The sequence below is a fragment of the Neolamprologus brichardi genome, chromosome 16 (genome assembly GCF_056152115.1).
Source record: "Neolamprologus brichardi isolate AB-2024 chromosome 16, ASM5615211v1, whole genome shotgun sequence".
Classification (NCBI taxonomy): domain Eukaryota; kingdom Metazoa; phylum Chordata; class Actinopteri; order Cichliformes; family Cichlidae; genus Neolamprologus; species Neolamprologus brichardi.
In genome coordinates this window covers 28,759,715-28,779,847 of record NC_142119.1, presented here as the reverse complement: position 1 = coordinate 28,779,847, position 20,133 = coordinate 28,759,715, and the positions used below count along the sequence as shown (strand labels likewise).

Here is a 20,133-nt window from a genome sequence, read left to right as displayed (position 1 = left end):
TTTCTGCAAATGTTTGTAACCTTGGCTCATGAGGTTTTTGACTGACCTGTGGGAATACTGGCTCTCTTATTTTGTGGAAGGTGTCTTATCTTGGACCTGGTGGTGGTTTACCACCAGATCACAACTTCCTGTGGTTCTGGATCAGCTGAAGTGGGCTCTGGGAAGAGCAAGCCTGTGCTTTCTTCTGTAAGAGCTAAAACTGCTGAATTGCCTTAAAAACAGTTTTTGTCCTAGAATCTTGTTTCAATTTGACCTCCTGCTGTGGCATCAAGGCCCGGATGATCATGGCTAGTTCCTTTAATGTTGGCTAGTTGATATCTTCATCCACTGTCTGGTGCCATATTAGAAACAACATCAAAATAGAAAAAATATAGTTATAAAAAGAGAAAGGTGGCTGATCACTGCACTGCCACCATGTGTGAGTCGTGTAGTAGGTTTCGGAACAGTGGGCTTTATTTCCACCCCCAAAATAAAATACTTTTTCCAAAGTCAAGTATAGTTCTAGACCATTAAAGGGGCTCAACTAAACTCAAGCTCTAGTGAAGCACCAGGATACAAAATAACAAACAAACCGAATATTGATCATTTTGGTACTGGCCAATTTAGGCAATCAAGTGGAACAAACACTGAAAACCTATCCAATAACAAAGAAACAAAAACAAAAGCTTTTAGTTATTTATGTAAAAATCGCCATATTCAAAATAACTAACTCAGAAAGCAAAGAAAATCAACAGCGTATTTAAGTTAAATACTCCTCTCCCCTCCCCATGATGTAGCAACACTTGGTATGTCCCAATTAGCTCTTCTTGTATGTAATAGTGCTCCAGTGGCGGGTAGAAGATTGTTTGGTACTAGCAGACCTCAGAACCCAAGCGGACTTTGGCACAGCTCTGGTAAAACAAGAGAAAACCCTTTGTGTGATGTAGTTTAACGTTGTAGAGCATAAAGTTAACCAAATGTGTGCACAACAGATAGAAAGTGCATTACATTAAATACAAAGGAAAAAAAATATGGTACAAAACGTTACGTGTGCTGAATATGTTTGTAAGTGTATCAGAAACTAAGGAGGCTCAGTTATGTTGTATTAAGTCTTGGTTCTTGGCTTTATATTTGTGTGGCTGTAAGTATGACCATCACAGATTAAATGATTAATGAACTGAAAATGAATGTGTGCTTCTAAGAAATACGTGGTGACATAGTATCACTTTAGTGCTAATGTATGAAATGTAAGCAGCACACTTTGCTCTTTTATGTTCTGTCAAAGAGCTGGCTATCCCACACTGTTGGATTTGGGGTGATGAAATCTTTGTAGAAACTGGGTCTGGTATGAGAATGCAGTGGCTGAGTGAGAATGAACAAGGCAGCAGTATTTTCAGAGTTGTTTCTTTGTCTGGCACACTGAGCCCATGCTCTAATCTAGGTTATCTGGCTGTAATCAGCTTAGCCCACTGCTACACTCGTTGCTGCTGCTGGGTGGGCACGCTGTGTAGTTTTAGTCTGCCTCTTTTCTTACTGCCATTCATGCAAACTTCTTGCAGGTGTAACAACTGAGAAGGCACGTTTCTCTTTTGTCTGGAAGATTGATCTGTGGCAATGGCTGACAGTGAGAAAATGGTTCCAACTAAGGTGTTGCCTACTGCAGACGTGTACCCTAAAAGAATAATGGAGTATATCGAAGGCTTCCTGATCTCCAAGGTAACATGCGTACATCGTATATGTATACAGGTCAAATGCAGACGTGTGTGTTGGATTGTAAACTTGACATTTCAGTGGTGCATTAACTAATTGGTTGATTATGTAACACAAATTCCAACATAATAATAAGTACATCATCTATTAAACTATATAGGTCTTGATATCGAAAACCATCGCATACAGTGCAAAGATGCTGCATGCTGAAGCTTGTTGACTGGCAAATTACAGTATTTAAGAAACAAAATTAAAGGGTTCTGAAAGGAAAGTCCTTTTACTTCAAACACTTGTTTGAATAATTGGACCAAAAAATGCTGGAAATAATGTGAGCCAGAATGTCAGCAAAATTAATAACCTATGTTTGGTATGTTACGTCAAAACAGCAGGCATGTGCCCTTTTTCCCCCTTCACCAGTAGTCTCTGATATGTTATGTAGTTCGTGCAGGACGACTTAGCAGCTCTGAGAGGAACTGGCCAAAAGTACTTTCATCTATATTAATCTGTGTAGATGAACCCAATCTTCCCAGTAGAAGTTCATTAATAACATTCTTTAGAAGTCCATTTATTCTATTATCTTGCCTCACCATTTATCTCTATTCTCTCTGCTCACTGACCTAGACATTGTTCACATCCTGCGAGCTGGGTGTGTTTGAGGTGTTATTGGGTTCAGAGCGCTCCCTGTCTGCAGCAGAGATCAGTCAGGCTGTGGGTGCGAGTCTGGATGGCACAGAGAGGCTGCTGGCTGCCTGCACTGGCATGCAGCTCCTCAAAAGACACCAAGACGATGGGAAAGGTCAGCTGACACGCATCAGTAATACAACTTAAGTGAGCCATGTAGCAGTTCTCATTGCTAATTGTCACTTAAGGTTGAACTAGTTTTAAATATGAATGTGGAAGAAAATTGGAATTTACAAGCCCACAATTTAACACTTGTGATCGATTATTGTAATTTATCTGTCTGGAGATTCACTTCCTACCTGCGCACCTCCCCTTCTTCACATATCACGTCATGTCAGATATGAAGTAAAAGGGTTGCATGCATGCATGCATTCATTCAGTAATTTACTCCACCCCTTCTCCCACCTGTGTCAGTGTCTTACAGTAACACTGAGCAGGCCAGGCTCTTCCTCACGCGCTCCAGTCCTTTGTCCCTCTACCAGTCCATCCAATACCATTCCAAAACAATCTACCTCTGCTGGCACCATCTGACTGATGCCGTCAGGTCGGTACACTGAACATCACCACATCACAAGCTTAGAAATGTATCCAGTGTGTAGGTTGAGAACTGCCATCCACTTTAAATGTTATCAAAATGTTTTTTTTAATGATCAAACCAATTTTCAAATATGATTTTTCTCAATACTTGACAGACCACTTGTCAAGCACTTAGTGATATTTGTTGCTTATTAGATCATTACCTTTTTAGTTTTACAGCAGTAAGCTCTTCAGTTTCTATTAAACTGTGTATTTTATGTAAAATATTTAATCTATGCTTTATATAGTGCTAGAAAATTGAACAATGCCCGGCACACTAAAGTACTTCTATAAGCATTTAATAACTTTGACACATGCTTGGAGTTTAAGATTTACTTTGAGAATAAAAGCATACCAAAGTGAGTCAGCAATGAGCTGTGAGAATGTAAGTTTTGACCTGTAGCTTAAGATTGTGGATTTTGGGCTGGATTTCCTGATTTATTTTTTTTTTAACATCATCCTAAAATTGATTTGATTCTCATATCCGGGGGTGGGCTGCCAGCAGATTTCAGGCAGTGTGACTGAATGAACGGTTGCTGTAGTTCATCTAAAACGCTGAAAAACCATTCAGTGAAGATGCCAAAGGACAAAGACACTTTGATCAAAATGACTAATTTGATCTTGCAGGAGCTAAACAAAGCATGTGCCACTTACCAAATTGGGATATAATCTTATGAACTGACTGTGAAATGCTCACGTATCATAGGAGTTGAATATGATTAGTAAAGTCTCATGTAACCAGATAATTGCATGTTATGGTTGTCATATAAAGTAATTCTTTCTTTGCCTTATCCCAGAGAGGGAAGAACCCAGTATGAAAAGGCTTTTGGAGTCAGCTCTGGAGACCTGTTTGACGCAATCTACAGGTGAGAAGCTCTCTCTGTGGTAAACTGACGAAATGCACACTTTACCACATTTGCATTCCATCCATGTCTCTCAATCTTAAGCCTGTCTGTCAGTTTTGTTTTTGTAAAGGGAAAAAATAAATAAATCTGGAATTCATTTGAAGGCAGGTATTGTGTGAGGGAGAGTGAGACAGAGGGGGTGTGGACAGGCAGTGATGTGAGGAAGCTTGGGGCAAAGAGAATGCAACCGCCATTGTCCTTTAGGACTCGTGTGTTTATAGAATCTAGTGCCCACAGTTTTAACGCTTCACCGATCTGCTCGATGGCTGTGTTCAGGGGTCACATGCAATAAAAATTCACACTTTGTTTGCTAATAGGTTTTGAGCAGTCTCCCTGAGGCCGTAAATGTAAATCACTGCCAGAAACAAATGGCAATAAATAAAAATATAAATAAAACATCCTTATGGCATGATTTGCAAAACTTTGATGGTTTATTTTCCATAGGACTGAAAAGCACCAAAGTAAAGATGTTGTTAGTGTAGTAAACCTGGGCACACATTAAGTAGGATATCAATAAAGCTAAATTTAAAGTTTTTAGCGTTTTGTACTCTGAAACTGCAGCTGATATAACTGAATAAACCTCATTAACAAAGATGCATGCAAAAACTATGAAGCATACGCGAGTAAAACAATACACCTTTGTGCTGATGACTCTGCAGTTGAATGTTAATTGACTGTAAATGAAAATGCCCTACATGAGAGTTTCTGCACCTGCACACAGTTTAATGTGGAGAAGCAGTTGTTTGTCCCAGCTGATTCCCCCTGTGAATACTGTGGGTAAATTGGTAAGGGGGAAAACAACCACTGAAATCAGTGCATTCTTGGAGTGCTGCAGCAGGGAGCAGGATGATTCAAAACTGGCTGGATGAGTCACTCCTGTTTACTCACAGCCATTTAACCAGTCATGTACTGCACCTGAATAATTTACAGCAAAGTCTCATCTAGAGCTCGAGTTCTTATAATAGAGAAAGCAGATGATTTGGAGTGAACAGGGGGTCTGGCTTTGGCGATCTGTTACACATGCCCTTTCAGAGTAAAACACTTTACTCTGAAGATGAGTTTTATTTGACTAGGAGCTGGGCTCTAGAGTGCGACCAATTTGGTCTAGAGATGGCACGGTACCACTTTTTTATGACAGATACCGATATCATAAATTTGGATATCTGCCGATACCGATATGAATCCGATATAGTGTTTTTTTTGTAATCAATAAAACTGTTTTTTAATATCTTGCTGCTTTTTGTATAAGTTCATACTCAAGTTAAAAAAAAAAAACAACACTAAAGCTATTCTGTTTGTTATACCTGTATGTTAAAAAAAAAATGCACTGCACCCAAACTATCTCATAGATCAGCAACACTGATCAAGCTAATAAAGTTAAACCTACTCCATCCTCCCTATTCTGGTATTTTAAAGAGTACTTAGCAGAAATATTAAGCAACCTAACTAATAGGGTTGAAAATAGGGAACCACCCTCTTCCTCATGATGCTTAATCAATGTAATCAACTTTAATTTGATGCAGGGTGAAAAAAATTCACAGAAATAAATTATTTTTCAAGAATAATTAAATAGATTCAACATTTTTCTTCAACAGAATTGCAGAATTCACAGATGGTACTTTCCATAAGGAAAAAGTACTACAGCTTACTAGGGTATATTAGACTTAACAGTTACTATAGACAGTAATGGACTTCTATACATTTTACATCAGATTAAAACTTTGGGTGTAAGATTCAGATAATTTTTTAATAATTAAAAGCTAGATATTTTGAATGAGAATAAGAAAGAAAAGTATGTCTTTGTGCCCCCTTTTCCCTGTTAATGCCCTATCGGCCCCCCTGGCTAAACTTTGCTAGATCCGCCCCTGCACAGTTACCAGCCGTCAGCTATGTAGAAAAAGATCCTGGTGTAGAAAGTAATAAATAAATTCTAACAACAGCTTATCAAGGTTAAACGTGCTGTTGTTGTTCAGCCGCTGGTTTCCTCTTTCTGGTGCAAAGTGGGCCAAAAACAAAGAAGAGAGACGGACTCGCGACAGAAAAGCCGATCAGCTGATCATTAAGCAGTTTCACATTGAAGTAGCAGCAGGAGAGAGAGAGAGAAGAGGCAGTTGCTCTATATATCGGTTGTTAAGCTTAACGCGGGAATGCTTTACAAACATTCAGAGATGAACTTACACACTTGCTTTACTTCTCTCTGAGATAACTTCCTCGGAGATGAAATGTTTGCTAGCAGGCTACAAATACACACAGCCGCTCTATCACGTGACCACACCACTCTGACGTGCTACGGTTATGAGCCGAGTTACGCCGTGTAGCAAGTTTTGTGAGGTGCTTTTTTGATATTTAATGGATCGGATTACATTTTTTATTTCTCTCTGATATCCGATCCAGTAATTTAGGTCAGTATCGGACCGATACAATATGTAATATCGGATCGATCCATCTCTAATTTGGTCGCAAATGCAACCAAATTTTTCAGTGGTGCAACAAAATATTTCGGGTAACAAAAAAAATCTCTGCAACTCTCCGTGTGGTCAACAACAGACACACATTATGCCCCTATCGTGGACTAAACAAATCAGAGATAGTCTGGGGCGGGACCTCTCTGATTGGCCGTGGTCCAGGTGGAAGAGGGAGGTGAGTAGCTTGAATAAAGCGATATCAATTCATTAACGGATTCCACACAAAGACGTAAACACAGAGCAGACCCGCATCAGAATCAGCTTTGTCTTTCTCGGCTTTCTCACCCGACGGCCCGTACACGGACACGCTGTCGGAGCTTAGCGATTCTGATGCGTCGGGTCCGCTCTGTGTTTACGTCTTTTTTGCGCTGATTCTGAGCTGCAGGTTTCGTCTCTCTTCAACCAAAATTCAAATCTGTTTTCTGCATTATCCATTCGCTTATTACCCACCAGTCTACCGTTGTTTACAGCGCTGTCTTTTTCTTTTTTTCACTTAAATAACCTTGGACAAAGCCTAATTTCTGCTGTTCAATACTGAAGAAATTTAAACTTCTTAAAATTATGCACTATTGCAGAATATTTTTAAGATTATCTGCTATAAAAAGCCAGACCAGGAAAATCTCCATGTTTTTCTGTGTTTTATTCTCAGTTACTTTCACACAAAGGCATCTGCTGTGATTTTCACAATTCTGATGAAGTCTCATGTGTATCAGTAGTGATAAATGATCAGGATTATAATATTTCTGCCTGTCTGAGGCTAAATTGAATCAAATCAGGACTTTGAGAACCGGAATCGAATGGATTATAGAAATCAGTGATGATACCCAGCCCTAGTGAGCAGCCTACGCCCGACAGAAGTGGATGTAGCTGTGGGTAATAACAAAAAAGTTATCAATAGTTCTTTTCATCTTTTCTTAAGGCCTGAACCGTCTGAAATTCATAGCCAGTGCTCTGACACAGTGCCATCAATCTTTGAATGCTGAAAAATCAGTGTATCCAGGAAACACATTATATGCTGCAATAAATGCACTGCCCAAGTGCCCCCTCTCCCCACTGCCTTTCAGCAACAGACAGCAGCAAACAGGTCGTCAGAGGAGGCTAAGATGATGATTAAGTTTAACATTTTCTACAATATTGACTTTAAGCACAAGTTAGTTAATAATTTAGAAATTAATATTGTCTGTATGGACCCCCCCCCCCCCCAGAAAGTGCACATGTAAAACTGCGGTGTTGAGCGATGCGGTTGAAAAATTTGAGTGCGCCTAACTTTTGTGCCGGTACACCTAAATTTTTAAAGCTGGGCGTACCGGTGCGCCTATGTCAAAAAGTTAGTCTAGAGCCCTGCAGGAGGGTTGCAGAATCAAATTTCTTGTCAAATTGAGGATTGCATATAAATGGAAACGATCACTGGCTGAATTTGTGCTTCTGGATGAAATTGACAGGAAATACAGATGTTGAAGCACTGAGCAAAACTGATTTCTCTAACTTGGTTATTTGAGTCCTTAATAAGATTGGGATTGTCACAAAATCATGGATTACTTGTAATCCTCTCACTGACTTGACTTGGGTTGGTTGTGGCTGTTACCAGCAGGAAAGTTGTGCTGGTGAACAAACTATAAAACATAATTCATAGCATGGCTGAAAGGCATCTGTTTGCCTTTTGGAACTTTAATTTATCTGCCATGATAAATGCCACTACAGTAGATCTGCAAATTGAAAATATGGGCCCCATCAGTATATTGTCTGGGCTCTAAAATGCAGACTAGCTGGCTGGAGTTCTGTGTAGAATCTGCATGTGCTGTGTGGGGATTCTGGCGTCCTCCCAGAGTCCAAAGATATGCATGCTGGAGTAACCAATTCTAAATTGCCCGTATGTTTAAATGGGTGTAAATCTTATTTCTGCAATAGACTGTTGACCTGTACAGTGTGTGTACACACGTCTTGCCCAATGATCTTTGAAATAGGCTACAGCCACCCCCCATAACTCTTAATCTAAACAAGCTTACCTTTGCTGTCATTTTGGGGCATTTAAACATCTGAACCTGTGGGATTGCACTTTATACTGGCTCCAGTATAATGGAACATGGCTCACATGTCTCCCATCAACTGTTGGTGCAGGAATACACTGTAATAGTTTGTCAGAAAACATGACAACACTTGGTGAATCATATTTTAAACATTGCTGCTCAAACTATTCTATTGCAGCCAGGATGGTAGAGGCTGGAGCAACAGAAAGCCATTAGCTAGGTCTCCAGCAAGTGCAGAGATGATGGAGACTGGGGGATGCTGAATAATATAAGACGCGTCATGTAGTTCTAATATCGTGATGTGGACGAGGACAGAAAACCAGGCTAAGCACATTTTACTCAATGGAACTAGAGATGGGATGAGAGTAAATGTATTCCTCATGAAGGAAAACGACTGAAGGTTGTCGTTGGGGGGTATTCATCATTCTATACCCCAAATGTTTTCAAATTGAAGATGACAGTCTGCTGTTTGACCTCACAGTCATTTCATCTTTTCCCATCCAGTGCAGTCAGTGTCTGAAGCAACAATGATTCACTTTCAAAGTTACTCTTGAGGTCACTGTGTCGTCTGAAGCCGGTTTGTGCATCAGATGGAAATGGCTTTTGCTACCCTGAAGTTTGGATAAATTCTGTTACAAACTGGAGGCTGTTTGTATGCACATTGCCTTCATGGCAGGGTGGAGTGCTGGTTGATGAGGTGGAGACTCCTCAGAGCAGCAGCAGTCACCACAGGCTCTTCTGTTCTGCCTCACCCTGTCTCACACGCACACAACATGGTGTCTCCACAGGGCAAGACTTTGTACGAGAGGCTGTGTGTGTGTGTGTGTGTGTGCGTGCGTGTGGCAGCAAGAAGCCTCCTTTTGGCGATCGCTTGCAGAAAATGAAGCTTTTGCTACAATGCATTGAGACAAAAGTATTAATGTTTCTCGTGTGTGTAGGTCGGATGAGGAAATGGTGACATTTATGCAGTTAATGCACTCCATCTGGAACATCTGTGGTAAGGATGTGGTCACAGCCTTTGACCTTTCCCCTTTCAAAGTCATCTGCGACCTTGGAGGTAAGTTTTTATCTGATTTCCATAAGTCCGTCCAAGTTTGTCCTAACTGAGCAGCTGCTGGGTCAGCCACACATTTGCAGTGTACGCATCTTTGATCTCCCCACACCTTCTGAGTCAAGGACTTCAGTTAAATTTTAGTAACCATGACTTGGCTCTGATAGGATCTGGAAGAAAAAAACCTGCGCAAACAACAAAGATGTTTAAACGGATTCATTCCTTAAAAATATTAGGTCAGCTTGAATTCGAGGCAACCCGATCTCAGTTTGTATTTTTAAACGTTATTTATTTATTGGAATTATTTCAGCAGCTGAAAGAAGACTTGGAATTAGTTAATTGGCAACAGGTCGTTAAGATTGAAAAGCTGGCCACCTTCTGTGAAACTCAGCTAGGATGCTCTTTTATACTCGGTCTGCAAAGAATTACATTTGCAAAGTGGAAAAATCTCAGACTATTCCTCAATGTCAAGACTTTGAACATCTACAGTATAACAGAACCAGCATCTGGGTTAATCTCCTCACAGGCCAAAACTTGGTATTTGTTAGCTGCGATGGTGGTTTAAGTTCTTGGAAAAATATGAATTAAAAAGAAACCATCTGGCTTATCAGCACTCTTTTCAAATGCCTCATCATCATCTGTGATGATATGAGAGTGGATTAGTATCTGTACTATTGGTAACTTCCAAATCTGGAAAATGAGAATCTGTGCTGAAAAGCATATGCAGATTTTAGAGCAACAGATGCGCTCCTTAAAATGTCTTTCAGGGAAGGCCTTCTACATTTCAGTAAGATTATGCCAGGCCACATTTTCCATCTATTACAACAGCATCACATCAGCACAGTGGAGTCCAGGTGCTGAACTGCTTTGCAGTGCATTGGAGTACTGCTTCTACCAAAACACTTGACTCATTAAACAAAATGCAGATTTCCAGGGTTAAGCAGCTAGAATGTCATTCCAGACAAGACTGGAGCAACAAATATTTTTACACTTTACACACCACCAACATTTTGGTGGATTGTATTTAACTTGATTCTACAGGTAGGGAGACGCATGACAAATGTATATCCTATTAACCCTATCACAAGAAGTTTCCCACAAACTAGAATTAGGCATAAGCCAGTAAATACAATTGTAACAACTGTTGAACCGAACAGCTTGTGTGCCTCTTTTAAAAAAAATATGCGAATGTGAAACTAGACGCTGCTCACAGCAGTCAGCCGTCTTTGGATACTTGAAAGGAAGCTTTCTTCACTGTTCTGTGTGTTCTGCTTTAAGTCAGATTTATTCATAGTGTATTTTGAATAGCAGGTTTCTTACAAAATGCTTTACAAGGGGAGCAAATGGCACAATGAATAAACTTTGAGGGAGAGAAATACTGAACAAACACAATAAGAACAGAGCTTGTAAAGATATGCAGGAAAGCCAGCCAACAATGGAACAGATCAAAAAGAAGCATAGAGGAACAAATAAAAGGGTAGTCACAGGAATTAAATACTATGAATAAAAGCTGGAAAAGGCTTTTGTCTGAGATATTGAGTCAGTTTCCATCATGTGAATCAAGCTGAGCTAAGAGCTCAGTGTATTCTCAGCTCTGTACTTCAGTACTGGGTGATATTACAATGCACCAATTGTTGTCAGTGGGCAGAGCCACCTGACTTCAATGTGGCGCTTGCATTAAAATGTTGATGCTTATCCCTGAAAGTCCAGTATTCATGTTTAAGAGAATCTGCGCTGTACAAACTAGGTGAACTACTAAACAGACACTGAACCCATACTGACCTTTAGTTCACTGAGAACAGATGCCACATCTACTTTGACTATCACTGTACCACAGGTGGCTGCATTGTAGCACCACTACTGACCACATAGGGGCGCTGTGAAGCCAATAAAAGAACAGCCTCTCCCACATGGAACCCTACATGTGTACAGTGTTTTACCCACCCCTCTGTGGCTTTCTCAGCATGGGTTTGTATGTTCATGCTTATGCATGATGCTGCATCCCTGAAAAGTTTGTGCTTGGGGAAATGGTAGGAGCCTCAAGGGCACAACTGCAGCATCCCATCTAGACAGTCTCACACAGCATCTGTTGTGTCTGTGCACACCTGCTGCTCAGGAGCTCTTTCTGTCCAGCACTCTGTCAACTAGTTGATTTGGTTTGGATTACAAACCACACTGTGTGCACATCTCTGGAAAGAGCCTTCCCTGGGTTTATTTACATTTATTTTAATGTGACATTTAATGGCAATTTAAAAGGCATGTTTTTGTTTAAAATGGATAATCAACTCAAAGGTTACAACCACTGTTAAACCTCTAAAATGTAAACTGCCATCTAGGCAAGACATCTCTCTCTATATATCCCCCCCAAGGGAATCTCTCTAATGAGAGACTTGCGGAATAAGGTTTTAAGAAACACTATTATAAACAGTAATGAAAATTATGACAAAACTAGGAAAGGAACAAAAAACAAGCCCACTATAGCTTGTTAGTGTTTACAGCTGTTGAAATGTCTGCTTCTAGGCTATGCCGCTAATGTGTGAAACGTATCAAGAGGTAGTCGCAGCAAAAAAGGTTATTTTCATCTTTATGTGGCCAAGTTAACTACTGAAACAAATTCATTGGGCTAATTTGTAATGTCTTACAAATTAGCCCAATTCTGGGAATTGGTTTGCATGTATACATTTGGGCATTTGTGCTGATCTGAAACTGGTTTGGTAGTGCTGGCTCTGACTGTAGAAAGGACATTCAAAAGTAGCCAAATCTTTGTGGGGAAAACATTTTCTACCCTGCTGTGGGGATATGAATGTTAAGTCACATGTCTTCACTATAACAGACATGTGAGCTGTGTCCCAAACCCTGACACCATTCAAAGTGAATGAGGTTCATTTGGTCTATTAGGAGTCAAATCTAGCTATGTCTAGGTACACGCCTACACATAAACTAATTGTTTCCTTTGGATCAATGGTAACTGCATAACAAGCAAACTGAAACCTTTCAAGCTACTTTCATGTTAATCAATTTGTTTCTCTGCAAACACATTTTAAGACATCAGAATATATCTGATGGACAGGGTGTTTTAATGTTAGACTGCAAACAAAATCTCAAATATTAAGGAAATGCCACTTGGTTAAAGCAGCAGTGTCATTCTGATGACTTTACTGAAATTAAATTGGTTCATCCATAAAATTGAGGCAACTCCAAATGACAGGCGGTCAAATATTTACATCTTAAGGCCAATATATCCTCACCTCTAACCCCTAGCATGGCTCCACTTCAATCTGCACACTCGTCAATATGCATCTCTCTGGGGTGTATTAGGCCTTCCCCAAAGGGAATTCTCTTCAGCTCCATTCCCCAGCCTGAAAAAGACCTTCTGGTTTATAAAGGGAAAATGTGATTATGCTGACACTTGTTCTGAAAGCTGCTCCAGAGCAACAGAGGCATTACTTGACTGTTCACAGGCTGAGCAGTACTCCCCATTGTGAGGGATGTGCAAAATAAAGTTGCCCCTTCAGTAACTCTTCTGTGACTGCGTTGGTTGCAGATGTAGTCAACAATATCCAGCTGACACAATACTGCTGGGGTGCAAACCAGAATGAGTTTGATGGATTTAAACTGTCCAATGAACAAAAGCCTCCATGAGAATAAAATCCTAATTCTTTATGATTTTTATTTAAATGACCATGTGGACAAAAATTCGGGAAACTTGCACTCATGACATTTACTAGTTTAAAATGCAGCAATAACTGTTGTATTGCTATAATCTCAAACTGTCATCAAAGGATTTCATTAACAAACTGAGACAGTCGGGTCAGCTGGGGGGACTCCAACAGCATACTGTGTTTGGTTTTGCTTCGCTTCACCTTGTTGCGCTTTGATTTTGATTTTTCTCCTCTACTGACCCCTGTTTGATGTGAGCCAAATATGGTATTAGGTGGATGTTTGTAGGGGCTATAGAAAGCTCTGTAAGAATACAATATAGCAGCAACAGCTAGGAGGAAGGCTCTACAGGGCTCGATGGTTTGGCCTATATGCCCACAAACACACCACCCAGAGTCTGATTGCCTTTGTAGGTTTGTGTAAAGTGAAATCCTTTGATCTTGTATTCTACCTCACTCGGTCTCATCAATACATTCTCAATCTAACTTTCTCTTGTCCAATCTTTCCATATCGGTCACTCTCAATTTTTAAATTCAGTTTGCTTTATGAGGCATAATTGATGGTAATGATGCTGCCAAAGCCTGAAGTTGAAGGATTCATATTTTCACATTAAGTCATTGTTTCCACCCATGTGCACGTTTGTTCATTTCCTCATTTCAAAGCCTCTTCCCATCTCATAAAGTCCGATTTTCAGTCAAAGTTCTCAGAGGAACACTAATGGCTTCTTTTGAACTCCTAAATGCTAATGTCGTGTTAAAATGCACACCGAGGATGCCTGCATGCTCATGTTTAGCTGGTCTAAAAATTTGCTTGCTCACCATATCCTCACTGGTGGAAGGGTTTGACCTACTAATGGCACTAAAGGAAAAGTTGGACCGTCACCAAAGTGGAAAACAAAGTAATCCTCTATGCGCTTGAAACATTTGTTTACCCAGCCTAAAGAGACTTCAATAATGAAATGAACTGCTGTGGAATTTGTGCACTGACTGTTGCTTGAGAGAACAGGCAGCTTGCATAGCTAAAATGATTTCAAATGCATTCAGCATAAAGGTTGATATTCAGATGTCTAATCAGACTAAAACTGATTAGTCGAATCAAGTAATTTGTTCTGCTCTGCTTTATTGGCATGAATGTTAGCTCAACCATATTCCCAAAGCCACTGCATACAAATCATGCAAATAAATAACCAGATTCTACCTGAAAGCATCTGTTCCGCTTCTATGACTGCACTTTTGAGTGATGCAGTCCTTTTAATGAATACTGTATTCATTGTGCTGCAACTAATGGTAATTCTCCCTCTCCAGGCTGCAGCGGGGCATTAGCCAAGCACTGCACGTCAGCCTACCCAGAATGCACTGTGACAATCTTTGACCTCCCCAAGGTGGTGCACATGTCGAAGGAACACTTTATCAAGGATGACCAGAGGATAAGCTTTCATGAAGGTAACACCATTATTACTTATCGAGTAAGTCTCAATATAACATGTTTTTCTGTTATGCGTTTTTTCTTTCCTTTTTCTTCTCAATAGATTGGTGTCCATAACATAATTCACATCTGTTATTGACAAGCCGTCTACACTCTGAGCTCTTGTGTTTACATGTGGTTTTAAAAGGACTCATTATCTCAGTTCTGTTGCATTTTGATAAGATCTAAATATGCAAATTGCATAAACAGAGCAAGGGGTTGTCAACAAAACTGGCTGATACTGAGGTTATGGAAATTAAAGACAGGAGCTATGTGACCATCCCAATGAAATGACAATGAGGGTTTTGTGTAGCTAAAACTTTTTCTTCAGTTCTTACCCAAAAGACATCAGTGAATCATTTCATTTTTCTAGTTGACATGTTTCCTTGTTCACAAAAATGGATTCTAATTTGAATATTTTTTCATAATTCTGTTTGAGTGACTTTTGCAAAAACAAATTCTCCAGCTTTTTTAGAAAATAGTTGAAGGTAAACATAAAAGCAGACATTTGGTCGGTTTTCAGCAAGTTGACTTCACCTGCATAATATCCAGCTCGGTATCCATGTCGGCCAACTCTAAATATACACTCACTGACTACTTTGTTGGGTACACATGGTAGGCTGTGGTGTTTCAGTGATGCTTAGTTGGTACTAAAGGGCCCAAAGGGTGTCAAGCAAATATCTCATACACATTACATCAGTCTGAACCACTGATCCAAAGCAGGATTCAATTTTATTTATACAGCGTCAAATCACAACAACAGTTGCCTCAAGGTGCTTTATATTATAAGGTAGACTCTACAATAATGCAGAGGAAAAAACCCCAAATCATATGACCCCCTATGAGTAAGCACTTTGGCGACAGTGAGAAGGGAAAACTCCCTTTTAACAGGAAGAAACCTCTGGCAGAACAGGCTCAGGGAGAGGCGGATGCCTGCTGCGAAGCGTTGGGGGGAGAGAGAAGGAAGACAGGATAATAGATATGCTGTGGAAGAGAGCCAGCGATTAATAACAAGTATGATTCAGTGCAGAGGTCTTGAATCATAGGATGGGTTCATGCTTTTGTGTTTACACAAAGTTCTGTGCCTACCCTTCCCAGTAGATCAGCATTTTCAGAATGCTCAAACCAGCCTGTTTGACACAAATGGTTGTGCTGCATTCAAATCCTTTCTCCAACATTTCTGATGTTTGAACTTAGCAGGGGCAATGTCTAATTGGATAAAAACAGCCAATCACAAGTTACTTGTGATTGGCTGTCTAGAGATTTAACAAATAGCTGAACAGGTGTACCTAACAAAATGGCCAGTAAGTCTGAACCATATTGGTCTGTAATGCCTGTCATTACTGCATAATGTCTGCATCAATGAGAATTTTGATGTTGTCAAATGAGTCTGTAATTCTCCCAGAGTTGGTGTGGCATGCTGGAAAACATTGGGTAGAATACTACAGTTTTACTTCCTGCTTCCTTTTTTAATGTATATTGTTACCTTCAGCACAGCAGCTATTGTAAGGCAGAGCGCAGGTTTGCAGCAGATGGTAATCTTAAACCCAGACACAAAACTGCTTCCTGCTGTTTTCCTAGCCATCATGGTGTTGAGCACAATGGAAGCTGTGACATGGCCTTTTTAGGAGTGTTGGCCTCAGTGTGCTTTATTTCACAACTTGCAAATATGCAGACACTCTTACAATGGGCATAGAAAAAATTGCTACTGCTTGGACACTGATATTACAGCAGCGGTGCTGTGTTGGCAGTAAAAATTTTTCCTGATAACTATCAGCACAAGACAGCAGCTGGAGATATGCTCTAGTAATTTTTAGGTTGCACGCATTTTATAATGGACATCATCCTTTAGTAGTAATTAGGTTTGAGAATGTAAACCACTAATCGAATCATGTCTTACTACTTGAAGGCTTGTCAACAGAATTATTAATTACATGGAATAATTAAATCAAAGGGAAGCACTCAGCCTAGTTTGAGTCACTAACTCGACATACTCGTTCCACCAACACGTATCAAACGTACACTTTTAATCATGGCCGCTCTGTTTACTGCTGCATGTCTAGATGCATATGGCTCACCTGTTCAAGAGCATCCTTTCCACTTTAGCATTGACTTATAGGGTTAAATTCAGAGCCTAGAACTCCCATTCACATAACCTATTCATTAGAACTGGATGACTGAAATGCAGCTGTGTCTTAGGAATTCAATGGAGGGAGTTTTAAAATGTTCATATGGATGTGTTTTTTTTCTTTCTTTCTCAGGGGACTTCTTCAAAGACTCTCTACCAGAAGCTGAACTCTATATTCTGGCAAGAATCCTCCATGACTGGACAGACGAACGCTGCGTAGAGCTGCTCCAGAGAATCTATAAAGCCTGCAAACCAGGTCTGAGCATATCTGAGTGTGAAAGGGATGAGCACTTTCTTTTTTTTTTTTTTTTTTTTTTTTTTTTTTCTCGTCTGCTTGAAATGAGACAGCAGATTGTATCCCACAATGCAGCTGATCCCAGAGAAATCTGTCCTTCTGACTTTGATCAAAGTCAGACACAAAGCAGCCGATTCTATCACAGAACAGAGAGGGCAGCAAAAGAAAAATGAGAGTCTGGATAGTGAATAGTGTCACAGTGCCAGCTTACAGAAGGAAGTGGGGTTTAAAAGCAGACCTGGGCCCAGATTTGGCTTATGCCACTCATTAACCATAATCACCATCTGAAAGGTGTCCCGATGTAGCAACACCTAGTAGGGGTAATCACATCGGATCGATTGGTTTAACGTGTGTGTGGTTATTGTGTTTTTTTTTTTTTTTTTTTTTTTTTTGTCTTGCAAACCTGTCACTAAGCTTTGCCAGGACACTTTATTTAAAGGGGGGGAAAAAAGAACTGAAGCAGGTATCTTTATCCCTGCTATAGGAGGTGCTGTGCTGGTGGTGGAGGCGCTGCTCAGTGAGGACGGTTCTGGCCCGCTTACAGCTCAGCTTTACTCCCTGAACATGCTGGTGCAGACGGAGGGCAGAGAGAGGACAGATGTTCAGTATGCTGCCCTGTTGACTGCTGCCGGATTCACCAACATCCGGCACTGCCTCACTGGGAAGATCTATGATGCGGTGCTGGGACACAAAAAGGCATAAGATGAAGAAAAATGGATGCTGTACCAGGAGTGAAGCCTCACATCACCTGTGGGGGGGAGGAAAAAATCACATTCCTTTCCTGTGTGTTTTCACTTTTCCCATGAAATTTCAAAATAAATTCTTCAGCATGACTACAGCATCCCATTTCTGATTGCATAATCAAAGGTTTGACTCTAGATATTTAAACTAAAGTCCTTGTTTTGGACATTAATCTGTATGACAGGAAATTTCATCAAGTTTCTTAGAAAGAACAAGAGGTGCATGCCACTAGTAAGGGCCATAAAGAAGCTGAAAAGGTCCCAGAAACAAAGCTAAGGCTTGTCTCCAAATTGAGCAGTCTGGAGATAAAGTTTCCAATCTGAGTCGTCTCTGTGATGTACTAATTTTAAATCCTGTCTCTATTCGGCGCTCCCAGTGAAACTCTTAACATCTTCAGCTCTGCCTCCCTTTTGTCACTGCCTCCAAACCACACATCATAGAAGGGGTGTCTATCATCTTGCAAACCTTCCCTTTCACCTTTGTTGCCATCCTTTCACAGATCACCCTTGACACTCATCTTCACCCACTACACCCTGCCTGTACTTTTTACCTGTTGCGTTGTCACTGACACTAGGTATTTAAACTCCTTACCACCTCTTCTCTTGCTTCAACTGAGTCATCTTTTTTTCTTTCTTTCTCCAGCGTATACCTCCACTTTTTCCATCTGCTCCCTACCCTGTCATCTGTGAATGTCAAAGCTGATGGAGAGTCTTACCTAACCTCTGCTTTTAACCTGATATACCCCCCCCAAGACATTACCTTCCTAAAACCTTAAATTGTATTTAAGGTAATCTGGATATTGTGCTTTATGAATAAAATCCAGTGAGCTTTAAAGCAAACTGTATGTAGCAGCAGAAACAAGAACTGGTGAAACTAAACAGTCAGATCTAGCAAAGTAGACTTAAGCTGAAATTGTTCACTTTTTAAAGTTATGCTATTGTAAGAATATCTATCTGGAAATTAAAAATGAGGGTGTAAAGGCAGTTTTGTATGTTAAGTGTCAATGCATCGGCTGTATTGACACTTGCATGTGTATATACTGTAGTTCTCTCCCAAAGTATTTAAAAAAATAAATAAAAATGCTGGTAGAAGAAATGGTTGAGTTTTAATCATTTAATAGAAGTTAATGGGATATTGAATAGCTACTGAATGCAGATGAAGCCAGAAGATTATCAGAACATAAAATACAGTTTTATAGACTAATTCTTCAGTGGGTTGCCTCATCTTTGAAATCAGTAAATAAGTGCCAGTTAAATACATTAGTTGGAGGAAGGGCAGTTAGAATAGAAGCTCTGCAGATTGGAGCACTTTATGTGCATCATCATTTAGCCATTTCCACTGCAAGGTCACAGCTGCTTTTTCATTATGACAGCTTTCTCACCTCAGCCAAGCTTAAACCTTTTGCAACAACTTTTTTGCATCAGAAACCGATCGTTTTTGTCAAAAGCAATGTGAATCATTATCAGTTATTCATGCAAAAAGGAAAGGGACTCTATTTAACAACAGAAGTTGTAATTTTATTGTAGGCTGAATGTACCTGCCGTACCGTCATCCACTTGTTTTGGAAGTCTTGTTTTAAAAACCGTGACTTGAGCAGCATTTTTATTATTTTTTGACCTCGTAAGCACGAGGAAGCTCTGAATTAAGAATCAGATGCTGCATATTTATACTGCTGTCACAAGCAAACTCCACTTTAAGCCACAAAATGAATTTAAAGTTTGATTTAAGTATGTAAAATTCCAACTGAGGCTGAACGGGAAGGTGTTTTACGGAGGTGAGTGAGCAGTAGGGTTGTTTTGTCATGCACGTCTCTACAATTTGACTTCCTTTTGACGACAGATGAGACTAATTCTTATTGCCACTCTCCAAGGTCAAGGTTTTGAAAGATGCTTAGTTTTAAAAATTGCGACGGATGTGTGGGCTAAGTTGGTCACTAAGTGCAGTCAGAAATGGAGAAGATGTGTGAAAATGCTAACAGTGAAATGCCAAAATCTGCATATTTTGACAACAATTTTGTACTACAGCTCTTTCATAAAAATAAAATCAAATGTGACTCAGATGAATCTGTCAGTCTGTACTAGAGCTTCCAGTCTCAGTGCTAAAAAGATGAACTTACTCGAATCTTTAAATTCATCATGCAGTTTTAAGGCCTGTGGCTGAACCTCTCATTATTTCCTGCTCTTAACAGCGTAGTAAAACTGTCTTTGCACTTTCTTCTTTGTAATGATGGATGTGACTCAATAAATCTTCTCCACAATGGCCAGGTTCATGCTTAATTTCACCGTTATCATCCTCTGTGCAGTGTAGTTGTACTCCGAATATACTTGTCAGCCTCTTCTTAGAAACTCGGCCAGTTGCTCTGTTTCTGATGTAATGCAGTTTACTCAAAATATTACTGAGCTGCCCTGGAACAGCTCTCAATCTGTCATATAAACTAGACTCACAAGTATT

At 40.0% G+C, this 20,133-nt stretch overlaps 1 protein-coding gene across 1 annotated transcript; it reads left to right on the top strand.

Annotated features, from left to right (window-relative positions):
* Window positions 1-861: 861 nt before the first annotated feature.
* asmt (acetylserotonin O-methyltransferase) lies at window positions 862-17,826 on the top strand. The gene is made up of 9 exons (XM_087829660.1): window positions 862-893; window positions 1,580-1,695; window positions 2,311-2,485; window positions 2,785-2,914; window positions 3,744-3,812; window positions 9,282-9,400; window positions 14,359-14,496; window positions 16,780-16,902; window positions 17,426-17,826. Exons 2-9 carry the CDS (start codon window positions 1,594-1,596, stop codon window positions 17,641-17,643), a joined length of 1,074 nt encoding a protein of 357 aa, XP_087685786.1. The 5' UTR covers window positions 862-893; window positions 1,580-1,593; the 3' UTR covers window positions 17,644-17,826.
* Window positions 17,827-20,133: the final 2,307 nt, after the last annotated feature.

Coding starts and splice junctions, on each gene's coding strand:
- asmt (XM_087829660.1), top strand. CDS start 1,594: ATGGCTGACAGTGAGAAAATGGTTCCAACTAAGGTGTTGCCTACTGCA. Junction 2,915..3,743: donor CATCTGACTGATGCCGTCAG/GTCGGTACACTG, acceptor GCCTTATCCCAG/AGAGGGAAGAACCCAGTATG. Junction 14,497..16,779: donor GAGGATAAGCTTTCATGAAG/GTAACACCATTA, acceptor TTTCTTTCTCAG/GGGACTTCTTCAAAGACTCT.